General features: G+C 34.2%; 1 protein-coding gene across 3 annotated transcripts in view; it reads right to left on the bottom strand.

The window, feature by feature from the left end:
• Nucleotides 1-988: 988 nt before the first annotated feature.
• U2SURP (U2 snRNP associated SURP domain containing) overlaps nucleotides 989-13,861 on the bottom strand; it is a 43,501-nt gene continuing 30,628 nt past the window's right edge. For all 3 annotated transcript variants that reach the window (XM_010976825.3, XM_010976826.3, XM_031448124.2), the window contains 6 exons: nucleotides 13,520-13,586; nucleotides 9,363-9,522; nucleotides 6,484-6,594; nucleotides 4,042-4,160; nucleotides 2,663-2,839; nucleotides 989-1,532 (listed from right to left, as the gene is read on the bottom strand). In XM_010976825.3, coding sequence (XP_010975127.1) covers nucleotides 1,394-1,532; nucleotides 2,663-2,839; nucleotides 4,042-4,160; nucleotides 6,484-6,594; nucleotides 9,363-9,522; nucleotides 13,520-13,586 — 773 coding nt within the window. In that variant the 3' untranslated portion in view covers nucleotides 989-1,393. The remainder of the gene's footprint in view (nucleotides 1,533-2,662; nucleotides 2,840-4,041; nucleotides 4,161-6,483; nucleotides 6,595-9,362; nucleotides 9,523-13,519; nucleotides 13,587-13,861) is intronic.

Raw genomic sequence — 13,861 nt, 5'->3', positions numbered from 1 at the left:
CAACTTGAAAAGATATTCTTAAAAAACAAGCTAACTCAAAACAATCCATTATTAGAACAGTATTCTACTCTCTATTAAGGGGAGGAGGGGGAAGAAACATCAAACCACTGTATAAGGTGCCTAAATGAAAACCTAAAAGCAAGATTCACAAATAGCAGTAGTGTCAGTTCAAGTCTACATAACTCTTTATTACATTATAGCAATAGTATGTTTAATGTTATACAAGTTTTCTTATTTCTTCCTCATACTGCAGTTTATTCCCATTGTATAAGATTTCAACTCTGCAAATGGTTTAAATTAACTTTGCACCTTGAATTTACAAACCATTGGATTTCAATTTTCCTGAAAATTTTACTTTTAAATTTTTTTAAAGCTAAACCTAAAACTAAATTCTATCTTAAAAAAAGAAAAAAAGGAAAAAAGGAAACCTAAGGTGCTTTGAACAGAATCGTGTAGAAATATACTGATACCAATGTTTGAAAGACAGCCTACAGAGGGCTATAAAAGGGCAACTATTATACAAAGAATTCTATGGCCAACTATTGTTAGAAAACTTCTTTTGTAAATAATTTTTTTAATGACAGAAGATGAAATCAAAAGATGAAAATTTACTTTTTCCTGAAAATAAATAGTTGCTCAGAACACAAATTAAGTGTATTGAAATCATATTGCTCCTGTGAAAAAAGAAAAATATATTTCAGCCCAGCTTCCATTAACAAAAGACCATGTCACATCCACCTAGTCTTTTGATCTCTGGGTACGAGTATTATCCAAGGGAACCTTATCAAAGAAACTGGCTGGCAAACCTACCAAATAGGAGTAGCTCAGGCCCTTACATTTTGATAGTCATCTTAGTCACTACAAAACTTTAGCTACTTAAACAATGGATTTTGTAAAGTGCATTACTTATATAAGAAACACAACAGAAGTGCTAAACTTAGTAGGACTTTAAAGGACTTGGTGTTATCAATAGGGCAAAAAAACAACATTATAGTTTTCTGTGCAGATTTTATTTGAAATCTAATTCAAATTGTCAAAGCTACAAAAGGGGGGAAGACATCTGTATTATTTTTTGCTAAGTCACAACATCCTAAAACAAAATACTACTACTGCCAGCAGATCCATTATACACATTTCTGATGAAATTCATTAGCACAATAAAAATTTCATCTTGAGAAACAGCCACAACAAAAGTAATTTATACAATATAAAACAACGACAGGTCTACAGATGCAGTTACTTATGAGTTTACACATGCATTCACAAACAAATAAAAACCCCAGGAATGCTCTTTCATTAGATTTTTCGTTTTTTGCTTTTTTTAAAAAACAGACCGTTCAGGCACAAAACAAAATCGCATTTCCAATAAGTGACAGCATCTTAAAAATTTATGTCAGTGTTTGTTTTTCTTTGACTTTTTATGAGACCTGTGTGGAGATCGGGACTGGGATCTGGATTTCTTCCCTGATTTTTTGGGGGATCTAGACCGTGATCGCCTAGACCTTTTAGGTGTCCTTGAACCAGACGGTGACCTGAGGAAACAAACAAAAACAATTTATCAAAGTATTCATGTGATCAAAACTGACTATCCTTAAATTATCTAAAACAATCCCTAACAAAGCACAATGACATTGAAAAAAAAAAGTTGTAAATGCTCCAAATTTATACTTTTGTCTACTGTACACACACAGATTTTGTACTTCTTATGCATGGTGCATAGGAAACATGCTTAGAAAGGCAGACTCCTGAGTCTTACCACTGCTCTACTGAATCAAAATCTCGAGAGGCAGGGACTAGGAATTTGCATTTTAACAAGCTGCCCAGATTATATAAGCTTCAAAGTGCAAAATGGCATCTAAGATCAACCACAAAATTTTAGGAACACAGCAGCTCTGCAGCCTATCTCCTTGAGGGAAAAAGCACCCACTACTGCAGTATTGTTCAAGGGAGTCATGACGACAGCATGGCTTTGCAAGTGCTGCTCATGAAAATTACCAGAACAAATAAATACATTGTATGTGTATATATATATATATATATAAAATATATATATATATGTGCAAGTACCATTTAGAAAGAGAGACTTATCTGTTTTATAGAGAGGTTACTAAAAATGGTTATAATAAAAAAGTTTTAGGATAAAAAGCAGTTTTAGCTCTCAGGAAAATCCCTCTATATAACACCAGATAAATAAAACATTTCTGAACCACCTTTCTGGAACTCGGAGGAGAAAGGTACATGACACACTAAATTATACACTGAAGAAATGGTATGTCTGTCCACAAGTCTCTACCCAAGAACTTTCTACTACTGTTGGGTGGGAAAGGAAGATGCATTTTTCTTTCAGCCTTGACAAAAATCAAAGAATATTCTACAGAAACTAAAGAACAGAAAGAAAAGTAAAGCAGCTATCCCTATTCCACAGGAAACTGGATATGTTTACAATTCTTGGCTCATCTTTACTTGTTGGAAGCCTTCTTGTGCTTTAGTCATGAGGAGACTAGGGTGAGGAGGTGGGAAGGAAGAATCTAAAATGAAAGTATATCTCTTTGGTTTTCTGAAATCTTTTTAAAAATGGCTGCCAACCGAATTATTTTCAAAAGCTGGTGGAATGACAAGGAAACTGGCAACTGAAATATTACAGAAAATGACTTGTGTTTACCTTTTGGCCTTTTTGCTAACATCTCTAGGAGAATCTTTGTGAGATGACCTGGACCGTGAGCTCTCTTTATGAGATCTTTCTGAACGCTCTGATCGCTCCGATTTTGGTGATGGGGATTTCACTCGTCTACCACTGCTACTGCGAGATGGGCTAGGGGATGTACTGTGTCGCCTTTTCCTATGGAACAAAGCCCCCAAAACATTCCATAAGTGAGCAAAGGATCAGGTATTCATTTTCCTTTTACTAAATTAGCTTTTACTTCCTACCAGCTTACACTAACTTTATTTTCACTAACCTTATTAATGTTATTTTCCAACAACATTCAAAGCCCTTTATACCAAGAACAATTGTTAAGTCTTAAAGATAGGCTGATCTAAACAAAAACTGAATTCAACTAAATTGGACTTTCTTCTGCTCTAAGAGAGATTACTGGAACAATGGACAAAATTCCATCAAGGCCTCTAATTAGATAACAGTGTTTTTTAAATGTTAATCTCCTGATCTTGAAACTTTTATTGCAGTTAAGTATGAAAATGGGGCATCATGTTGGCAAGTTACTCTTAAATGGCTGGGGAGGAGAGAGGAAAGAAGGGAAAGAAGAAAACAAAGCAAAAGGAGAAATATTTTAACATTTGGGAGGTGTGAGTGAAGGATATCTGGGAATTCTTTATACTATTCTTGTAACTTTTCTGTAAATCTGAAATTATATCAAAATAATAATAAAAAACAAAAAAGTAATAAATTTATTATTTAACCTATTAGTATAATTATGTTATTTGTAACTGTAACGTAAAATGACTATGCCAAAAATTTTTGATTTGCACTTGCTTGGTTTGTATTAGAAAAACCTCACTTCTGTTAACTGAAGTAATTTTCTCTACTAATCAGAGTTTCAGGAACTATAAAACTGAGAGAAATAATTTTGATTAGGATAAAGACTTAAAGTGAGGACCAAGTCCTTATGGTTTACGTACACCATCTCCCTTTAAGACAGGACTAGGAGACCAAGTTTACAGGTAGCAGCCTCAGCACAGAAGAAACGCTTGTATTGGAGGCTACAGGTAAGATCTAGCAAGTCGTTTAGTTATTTAAGCCTTAGGTTCGATACCTAATAGAGTAACTGAATTCTTGCACTGAACTAAGGCCAAGGTACCATATGAACCATGTAAAGGGATAATGGCCCAGATAACTAAGCCAAGTGCCAACTTACTGCCCCATTTCTCAGCTAATTCTGCCTCCTGCAGGCAGAAGCCAAACATGTTTATCACAAAGAATACTTTTCCAAATTGTTACCAACAGTGCTGAAAATATTACAGAATGAAACATGATTCCAAATCCTGAAACCAGTTATAGGCATTAAGTGAGAAATATTATTATACCTCTCTTTCCTTGTTGGAGTGCACTCATCTTTCTCCTTCTTATCTTTGGATCGAGATTCCAATTTTTCTTTATCCTTCTTGTCTCTTTCTCGTTCTCTTTCTAATTCTTTCTCTTTCTCCTGTTTTTTTTAAAAGAAAGAATATTTAGTCATTAAAGAATACCAATCTGGTTACTCTCATTTATGTAACAATATTTTAAAATCACTTTTTTTTAGCTATTTTTAAATCACTACTAAAGGTTTAATACTATTTTTTTAATACTCACCCTTCCAGAAAACTAATCATTTCTTCTATTTATACTGAGTAAGAGTGATACCAGTGACAGCAGCTGAGTGCCCACCATTACTAGAAGGCCAAGCAATTACTAACAAACTTTCCGTATACCACTTCATGTCATTCTTCAAAACATGCCTAGGAATAGTATCCTCATTCTAGAGATGAAAAAGTATGGCTCAGAAAGGTTAAGTACCATGCCCACAGTCATAAAGGATGGTAAAGTCAGAATCTGAGCCCAGCTCTAAAGTCAGGGCTCTTAACTACCTATAGAATGCAGTTTTGGTTTTTTTTTAAACTGGAAAAAGCTAACAATCCAATGACCTTTCCATCTCAGATTACAATAAAAACTGTCAGTAGTTCTAATTGCACAGCAAGTTGATTTAATCAAAGGAAAGTGTTTATTGGTGTGATATACTGAGAAAGAGAAATAGCTATTCACAATAACTGTCCATCAGAAAATCTTAACCAGTGAGAAACACCTCCCAATCGTATTGGAAATATTAAGTCCTAATTTATAAAAGTATAAACTGACTACAGGACTACATAACAATATAAACCAGAAAAATAACATTTGCTTATTCCCAGCTGCTACAGTTGCCCCTTATCACTTGAAATTATGACTTCTGTTTATAATATAAAGGAATGGCTACAGACAATGAACCCACAGAGCCAACTTACCCTTCACCAACAGGAAATGAATTTCTCTATGATTTGTATGCATCAAGAAAGCTAACTGACAGCTAATAAAAAGCCTATACTAGATGCTGGCAAATGTTTTCTGTCAAGGGCCAGGTAGTAAATATTTTCTGCTTTGTGGGCTACATACAATCTCTCACAAGTATTCAAATTTACACTGTAGTCCAAAAGCCACCACAGATAATACATAAGTGAAGGGGCGTGGTTGTGTTCCATTAAGTTTATTCACAAAAATAAGGTGATGGCCAGTCTGCTGACCCCTGGTATACACCTTCGAAAACCACTCTTCTCTCCAATTACAACCATGGGATGCAAGGAGACTAAAATGGTAATACATGTATTACGACCATCAGGCCCAGCTGGCATCTTGAGGTATAGTCTTCCACGCAGGTCAAAAATCTGCCACTATCTCCATAGGAACTCATGGGGTTCAGATATATAACATCTTTTTTTTTTAAATCTCATTAAATTAAATCTCATCTTTTTTCATACATATTGAGTACAAATTTAAAAAGTGAAGCTGAGGAGACTGACTTCCTCTGGTGATCTGCAGGATGTATTTTCCTGATTGATAATTTTATAGGAATCAGGCTACAGTGAAAATACTTGAAGTATTTTAAACATTTTAATTCAATAATAGAGAGTGATAGTAACAATTATTTAATTCACAATCCTGCAAAAATTGGGACTATAACCCAGTGTCACAGAGAAAAGGCAGGTTTCAGGGATGTGCCTGGGTGCACACAGCAGAGTGGCGACAGACCTGCTTTACCACACGGGTTGGTGCTCCTATCACCATTAACAGCTTCGTGTAACTTTAAGTTCCCTTCTGCTTGTTCCTATTTCTCTCTAGTTGTTCTTATAAAATCTTTCTTTGTAATGACAGTCAAGATACAGGTAAAAATTAATAGCAGTCCCAATGTAATTCCTGGGTTCTTTCAACAATTATCATGTGGGCCTCCTTGTTCTAAAATTCTCTGTATATCCCTACATGTTATTTTATGCACAAGACTATAAGGTCTCTTAAAGTTTAAAATTCACAGATGAGGTATTCTACCACTTGTTACCTGTCCTTGGACACAATGGAAAAGGAGTCCTAAATGAACTTCCCAAACCCTAACTCCACCTCTGTCTCTGTGCCACTTCTCGGGGTTGTTGTGTCTCACTGTCACAAATGTGACTCTTCCTATAGGATCTTCCAGTTTTGAAAGCACGCTCTTAGCAGGATTTTCTGCTGCACAGGTAGTATCCACAAAAAAACAGCATGCTGTTGCCCTAAGATTTTTTCCCAAGTTGAAATAATTGTAAAACGTGAAATTTCAAATGTTCCTAATTGTCTACCAGTATTCAGCATTTATACAAAGGATTTAATCTGAAATACACTTTTCCTGAAGTATACCAACATGCCCATGGTGTAGGCAAACAAGTAACTCTGGAAAACGCATGTTAGTGAGTAAACTTATTCCTTACTCGTTGGAGAAGTTTATCTCTGTAGTGTTCTACTTGTTCCTGAAAGCTCTGGCCCGGCTTTTTAGGTCTTTTTCCAGATTCCAATTCATCCTGAAACTTCATAACTTTGAGCTGTGAAATAAGATATTTTTAAAATAAATCTTTTTATCATTATAGCTTCTCAAGCATTACTTTGCTCTGTTTTAAAAAATTCTCTTCTTTGAAACAAGTGTGTAAAAAGGAAAAACATAAATATAGCAACATAAAACATAAGAACAGTAACTGATTAGGACTCAGTCAAAATATAACATCAACATGTAACTCCCTAATCTGAAGGCCATTTGTCAGATAAGCCTGATGATACAGAATTCAAGTGATCAGGCGTGGGCCCACAGGCTCTCTACACAGCCGTGTGACGACCTAAAAACCATGACCTGTGGTATATACCCTTGAGAACCTACTTATTCCTCAACACAGTGAAAATGAATTTGGTATCTGGTTCCCCAAATTAGAAAGGCAATGTTGCTAAAGGCAAGCATACTTTCAGCAAGATAAGACAGCCAGCAAAACACAGAAGACAATTATCAAAAAAAAAAAAAAAAAAAAAAAGAGCAGCAGCAGCATTCTGGCCACTGCTCTTCTAAGAATGTTACATTGGTTACTTCCTAGAGCACCTTTTAAAAAATCATTATAAAATCCTTAGTTACAGTTTCTGCTGATGTGGCCTAACTCAGGCACAAGCACAAAAAAACGGGTCACAACTCAGAGCAGCCCATGCAACAGCTTGTTAGCCAACCATCCCCTGGTTGCTGCAGGACAGTGCCAAGTATCACTTTCCCACTCAACTATTCACTCTTTCCTCAGGAATCAGAAAAGAGCAGAAAAGGGATCTTCCTCTTTCAACAACAAAAAAGGGTCTTCACCTGGCTCCCTACCTAGTGTTCCACTCCTCCAACCCTTATTGGTAGAAATGGACGTAACACTAGAGTGAGAAAAGACAATGCCAACCTAGGCACTGCTCTAAGCGGTATCTGAAAGATTAAAAACTTCCTTCCAGTAAACACTGTAATATCACATGGCCTCATGTTTTCTATGTGCTTTGCTGAGAATGCCAGTATTTTATAACATGAATCCTTTGGTTTTTATTAATCCCATGGTTTTAAAAAAAAAAAAAAGGTTAAGCTATTGACATCTTCATTATGACACATTTGGGAAAGAAGAAAAGATACATATATGTTTTTAAACAGAAAAATGACATTATATATACATTATACATACTACATATACTATAGTATACAAAAAAACTAATTAGAACTTTATCTGACAAAGAGAGGCCAGATTATCAAAGAGCATATGAAGCAGGGAAATGTATGTATGTATGTATGTATAAAAGATGTGCTGGTGTGTACATGTATGTGCATGCATGTACAACACATATATACAGATACAGTGTGGAACCATTCAAATTAACAAAAAAAGCTGAATCATGTGTTTTTTGTTTTGTTTTGTTTTGTTTTGTTTTTAAGTCAATGAAAAAATAGAACATTTAGGAACCATCAGGCTGTTCTGACATTTGCAAGAGGGTAATTCAATTATCGAGAAAATATACTTTTTATTGAACTCAGTCTTTGTTTCTACTCCAATAGTTCCATCAGGTCAGTAAGGCAGAGTTCAGTAAGATTGGGAGGAGTTCTCAGAGTTAAGAAGGAGCATATGCAGCTTAAAAAAGGTCCCCAGGTGAGTGCATTCACTGATATACATCTTATTCCCCTAAACATTTTATAAAGAATGTATATGTATGTATCTCAGGAAAAATGAATCAACTTATTAACTCTGAAAATCCCTCCTGGTCACTGATAAGTGACACCATACTGATCCTGCATAAGTTTGAAAAAAAGCGTTTTCTCTGTTAACTTTTTGGTTTGGTGGTATCCGAGACAAAGGTGGGCAAGAACTTGTACCAACCCAACAGTGAGAAGCTGGAGAAGTAGTAGTAAAGTAATTAATATGGTAGGTATAGTATCTAAAAGTCAGTAAGAGAAATAGCACTGACACAGAGTAGGCATATAAAATACTATTAAATGAATGGACAGAGTATTAAAATTCCCTCTCACACACACACTTGAGATTCTGGACTGACTAATACACTATTGCTAACATTCACTGGGAATGTTTCATCACCTGGGGCAAGGAATAAAGTAGGTTTTCATTACAAAACCCTCCTTTCCCTGACATGTCTGAATACTTTTGGTAATTAAAAAAAAAGGCATTATAAAAAGGAGAAGGGATGGAGAGAAAAGTCTTGAGAGTTTATACTCTCTGTGAGTTATTCCCCTCCTTGTATTGTTAAGCCTCACTCAGTGTCTACTCTCCCCACCACCTGTACAGACACTTAAAATGAAGTCTACTATAGTACAATGTACACATAACATGAACATGCCAGAAAGTATCTCACTTTTCTTTGTTACATACAATGTATACTCAAAATGTGATGGATTTCATAATGCAAGATATAATCTACTCATTATATCAATTTCTGCAGAGGATCCCCTATGTGCCAGGGACTGGAGATAAGATGGACAACAGACATGGAAACCAAAGCCTACTGGGGAATACAGACATTAAGCAAGCAGGAAAAAAAACATAATACACATACAATACATGTAAAATCACAACACAGATAAACAAGAAGAAAACAAATCCAGAAGGTCAAGAAAAGGGTACGAAGAGAGAAGAGACACTTGAACTAAGAGGCCTGAAGAAAGGCAGCTGGTACAAAGGTTTCTAAGCAGAGAGGAAAGAGTATGAACCAAGGTATGATGCCACGAGGGAGCACAGTTTGGTGGAAAAAGTAAAAGAAGGCCAGTGTAGTGTAGTTAAAACTTCACTGCAATACTAACCTCAATTTCACGGAGTTTAGCTCGTTTTTCTTCACTCATTTCAGAGTACTTAGAGAATTTGGACTCAGTCATTTCTTCTTTGATTGGATTAGAGTACACATGATGTTCTTCAGACTTGGAACTTTGAGTGTCTTCTTCATCCTCACTTTCTTCTTCTTGACTTTGGAAATAAACAGAACACATCGTAAGTCAAGGCAGCAAAAAAAAATTACATTTTACAGTCTGGCTTTTGATTGCCTTAGAGCTTAAGTAATGCTAACAAAAACATAAGGGACAATTTATCACTAAGATTTTTTACAAAATATTGATCAAATAATATAGACAAATTTATAAACTTATGTTTCCTCCACAGAAAATGTTTGAGCTTCAACATAATCATACTTATCAAAATTCTGCTTATGTTATTTCTGTGCCTTTATTCTACAACAAACTCTCCTTGCAGCAGTTAAATGAAATAAATAATCAGTGATTTCTGCATATTTTGTAGTTAGAGCGATTTCATGACAGTTAATGTTTAAAAAGCCAACTGTTTACCCATCCTTTAGCAGAGCCTATTAACTAGAAGATACATGAGTTTGAGTCACACAAGAGTTACTATAAAACAATCAAAGCAGCAGGTAAAGACATTATCTAATTAACACATAATACCAAAACAATGCATTAATTTTAAATATTAGCACACATTAGTATTCAAGTCAGTCGATTACGAAAGCTATACTGTTCTATCTCAGATAAAAAGAAAATGAAAAACTAAGTGACTACTACAGCTAAGAACACAAAGAAGAAAAATTCTCCTGCCCTCCTAGAAACAATCTAATAGAAAAGACAGGCAAACAGCTCTGTAAAGCTGCTCATCATGGCTAAAATAGGATTAACAATGTTCTTCAAGTAAAAGGAATGAAAGGACCTTTATTTTAAAAAAAGATTGAATGCTCTGGGACTGGGCTTTGTGTGTGTATATAGTAAATCTAGGCAAGTCTTCCATGTACAAACTAATGCAGAATGTTTATGTATATAAAAACAAAATTCCTTTAAAAATATTGTGGTATGAACACTACTAGCATAGCCTAGAAAATGTGCCATTCTCCCTTTAATATTTGAACCTGATAAGCCCTTACAAGTTGGTATTTGGGTACTAAATACACTCTACCATAAATAGGAGTTCTTTCAGTATATATTTAAAACTATTCACAATAATATAAAAACAATTACAATCAAATTATTTCCAAATAAAATTTTAATTATTTTAGAGTCTGATAAGAAGATACACACACTGAATGAGAAAACTTTAAGTAAGGTAAACAAAAATAAGGAGAGGATTATGCTACTAGCTTTTTAATTTCCTTTTTGGAATATTAATAAAATACTCCACAAATTTTATACTCTCAGAGCCCCACAGACTAGTAGCATACATTCTTACAACTCAATATAATACTTAGGTGAGGGGAAAAAAAGAGAAAAAAGACAAAAACCAATAATTAAAAAATATGTATAATATTCTTTTCAGAAATAAACTTTTTACTTATTATTTCTCATTAATTTGTCAGATGCAATTCCAATTCCTGTGTGTGTGTGTGTGTAAATACAGATATTAACTAACTGAAGGATTATTCTGGAGTCAATCAATAAAAATGCAACACAGTTAATGAAACTGTGGTATCTATGTAATGGAAATTATTTAACCAATTCCAGCCTGTTATTTATAATATTTAAAAAAAATTTTTTTTGCAATTTGAAACATTCCTTTCTTTTTTTTTTTTGGTGGGGGGAGGTAATTAGGTTTATTTATTTATTCTTAGAGGTGGTACTAGGGATTGAACCCAGGACCTCATGCATGCTAAGCACATGCTCTACCACTTGAGCTATATCCTCCCCCCTGCAATTAGAAATATTCCTTGATAAATTTCCTTGTACACTTATCTGAAAGCTTGCTTTTTCAATCACAGATGAATACAGAGCAGATTAACATATGGATTAACATGGAGTAATAACAACCATGATACCTGAGAGAAAAACGTGGATCACAGAATAGCATGCAATAATTTGTTTTAAATAGATATGCATTTTTATATATACAGAGAAAGGACCTACGTGGCTTGATGCCAAGCATTAATCATATTAGGACCTTTAAAATGAAACACACTACAATTTGATGGTTTAAAATACATACAAATTTTACAGTTGCAGTTTGATGATTCAAAATATATACAAATTATACAGCTGCTATTTAAATTTTGCAAGACCTGAGCAGTCTGTTTTAATTGGTTTTGATTTTAGCTATTAGTTACTATTTCTAGATTCAGATCTCACCACAGCTTCATCTTGCTCTTCTTTTAAAGAAACAGAAATTCAAGACTCTAAACACATACAGAATTCATTACAAACGAAACTAAATTACTACCTGGAACTTTTCTGCAGGGCATTAGTAGTGCTATATATGTACTTTTTAAATCACCATTTCTGCTACAAATACGATTATTAGTGTCAAAAAGCAGCTCCTTGGTAAAAAAAGGCATTTTAGATTCAGCCACTAGAGAGCAGTAGTGAGGCCTAAGAAAATCTCAGGGACCAGAAAGTTGCACATAAAAAAGTATTTTTTCCCTGCTTCATACTTTCATAAAGTTATTTTAATGTTATGACTTATTTGGAGCTCCTAGGAAAAATCAAAAATATATTTTCAGTGATCCATGCTTCACTGTATGAATTTATGATTACCATCAACACTAAAAAGCATTCACATTTCAAATATTAACATAAATACCGAATTTATTGCGAAAAAATTAGCACCTTTAGAAATGAAACCACTTAACAATATTTAAGTTCTACAATGGCTTTTCTACCCTTCCTTTTCCTTAAGTAATTATAGGTACACGGAATCATTTTAAAAAGTAGTAATTCTACAATGGTAAAAGATGTTACTAATGATGGGATTGCAAACATAAAAAAGAGAGCAAACTGGACTATTTCCAATTCTTGTACTCCTGAACAGCCTCAGATAGGAATTTCCATCAGTGAACCACATCTGTATTTCGTATATATGGTATCATATTTACAGTATTACAACGTTACACTGTTGACTTGTTCTGATCACACCATTTCCGGACAGACATCACTGTTGCCAAGTTTTCCTCATCATATTAAACTGTGTTTCCACAAATGCTGATCAATCATATTTCCTTAAATCTAAATGCTACTAATACTCATTTACTGAATGCATACAAATGTTGAAACTGTGCTGGGACACAAAGGGACTTTTCCTCCTGTTCACTCTTCCATTTGAAAATGATACAAGAAGAATGATTTTTAAAAAACCAGAAACCTCTGTTTCATGTTCTTGATGCCATCTCTTTAAAAAAAATTTACTTCCTTTGCAATGATTTAAAAAGGCGTCAAGAGCTACCTAAAAACTACTATCATAAACTTGCAGGAGAATTTGGAAGCAGGAATTCCTATAATCATATTCAGTGTTCAATTCAAAAACAATTGGGGGTAATTACCAAAGAGCAAAATTCAAAATTATACATTCTCTATACATTAAAGGAAAGTGTTGTTTTTTCTTTTATTTATTCTTAGTTCTTCTAAAGTGTTTACATTTAAACAACGTAACAGAATGGTCATAATGCCTTTATTTAAGTAATGTACGATCCCCCCAAAAAAGAAGTATAATCTTCCCATTCACTATTTTTTTTTTTTTGCAGGGGGAGGTAATTAGGTTTACTTATTTATTTTTGTGATGGAGGTACTGGGGATTGAACCCAGGACCTTGCTCATGCTAGGCATGCACTCTACCACTTGAGCTATACCCTCCCCGCCATTCACATTTTTAAAATCACTTTTTATGAAGCCAAAATAATACTTGATGACAAAGATTTGAAATAAATGCAGGTGACCATTTAGTAACTACAAGGTGAAAAATGTATAACCTAGCATAGAAAAATAAAACTCAAAAGCAAAGTGAAACCAGATGCATCAAGACCAGAAACCAAAAGCTTTTTATTCACAGGAAAACCAATGAAGAACTAAAAACGATTCTCTTAACAAGTTTTTCTTAAAAGTGAAGTTTTCCTCCTCACTATTATTTCAAGCACACTTCTTAATGAAAAAGGGAGTGTACATGCAATAAGAAAGTTGAGTATATTCGAAATTTAGATTCTTACTTTTGATTTTCTTCTTCTTCTGATTCTTCATGCTGGTCAAATAATTCCCATTTAGAAGTTGTTACAGCTGAATGGAAGGGGAAAAAAGGATGTAATTCCATAAGGTAAATTAGCATTTTTGCAGTGGCATAGTAGAAGCCCAGCTTCAGAACTGAAAGTTTATATTACAGAAGTTCTCTAGGTATACCTTTTCCTTGAATATGTGCTAAATCTATTTCTTTCCTCACATCTACACTGTAATTTTATTCAAATTCATGAAGTGAATAATGTTGTCATTCTTATTTCTGTGCTAGATGGTAAGATCTATTTCATGAGAACCTACAAATATTAACAATTACAGAT

The sequence above is a fragment of the Camelus dromedarius genome, chromosome 2, assembly GCF_036321535.1.
Source record: "Camelus dromedarius isolate mCamDro1 chromosome 2, mCamDro1.pat, whole genome shotgun sequence".
NCBI classification, from domain to species: domain Eukaryota; kingdom Metazoa; phylum Chordata; class Mammalia; order Artiodactyla; family Camelidae; genus Camelus; species Camelus dromedarius.
Note: the sequence above shows the minus strand (reverse complement) of the source record. Positions and strands in the feature narration are given on the sequence as shown.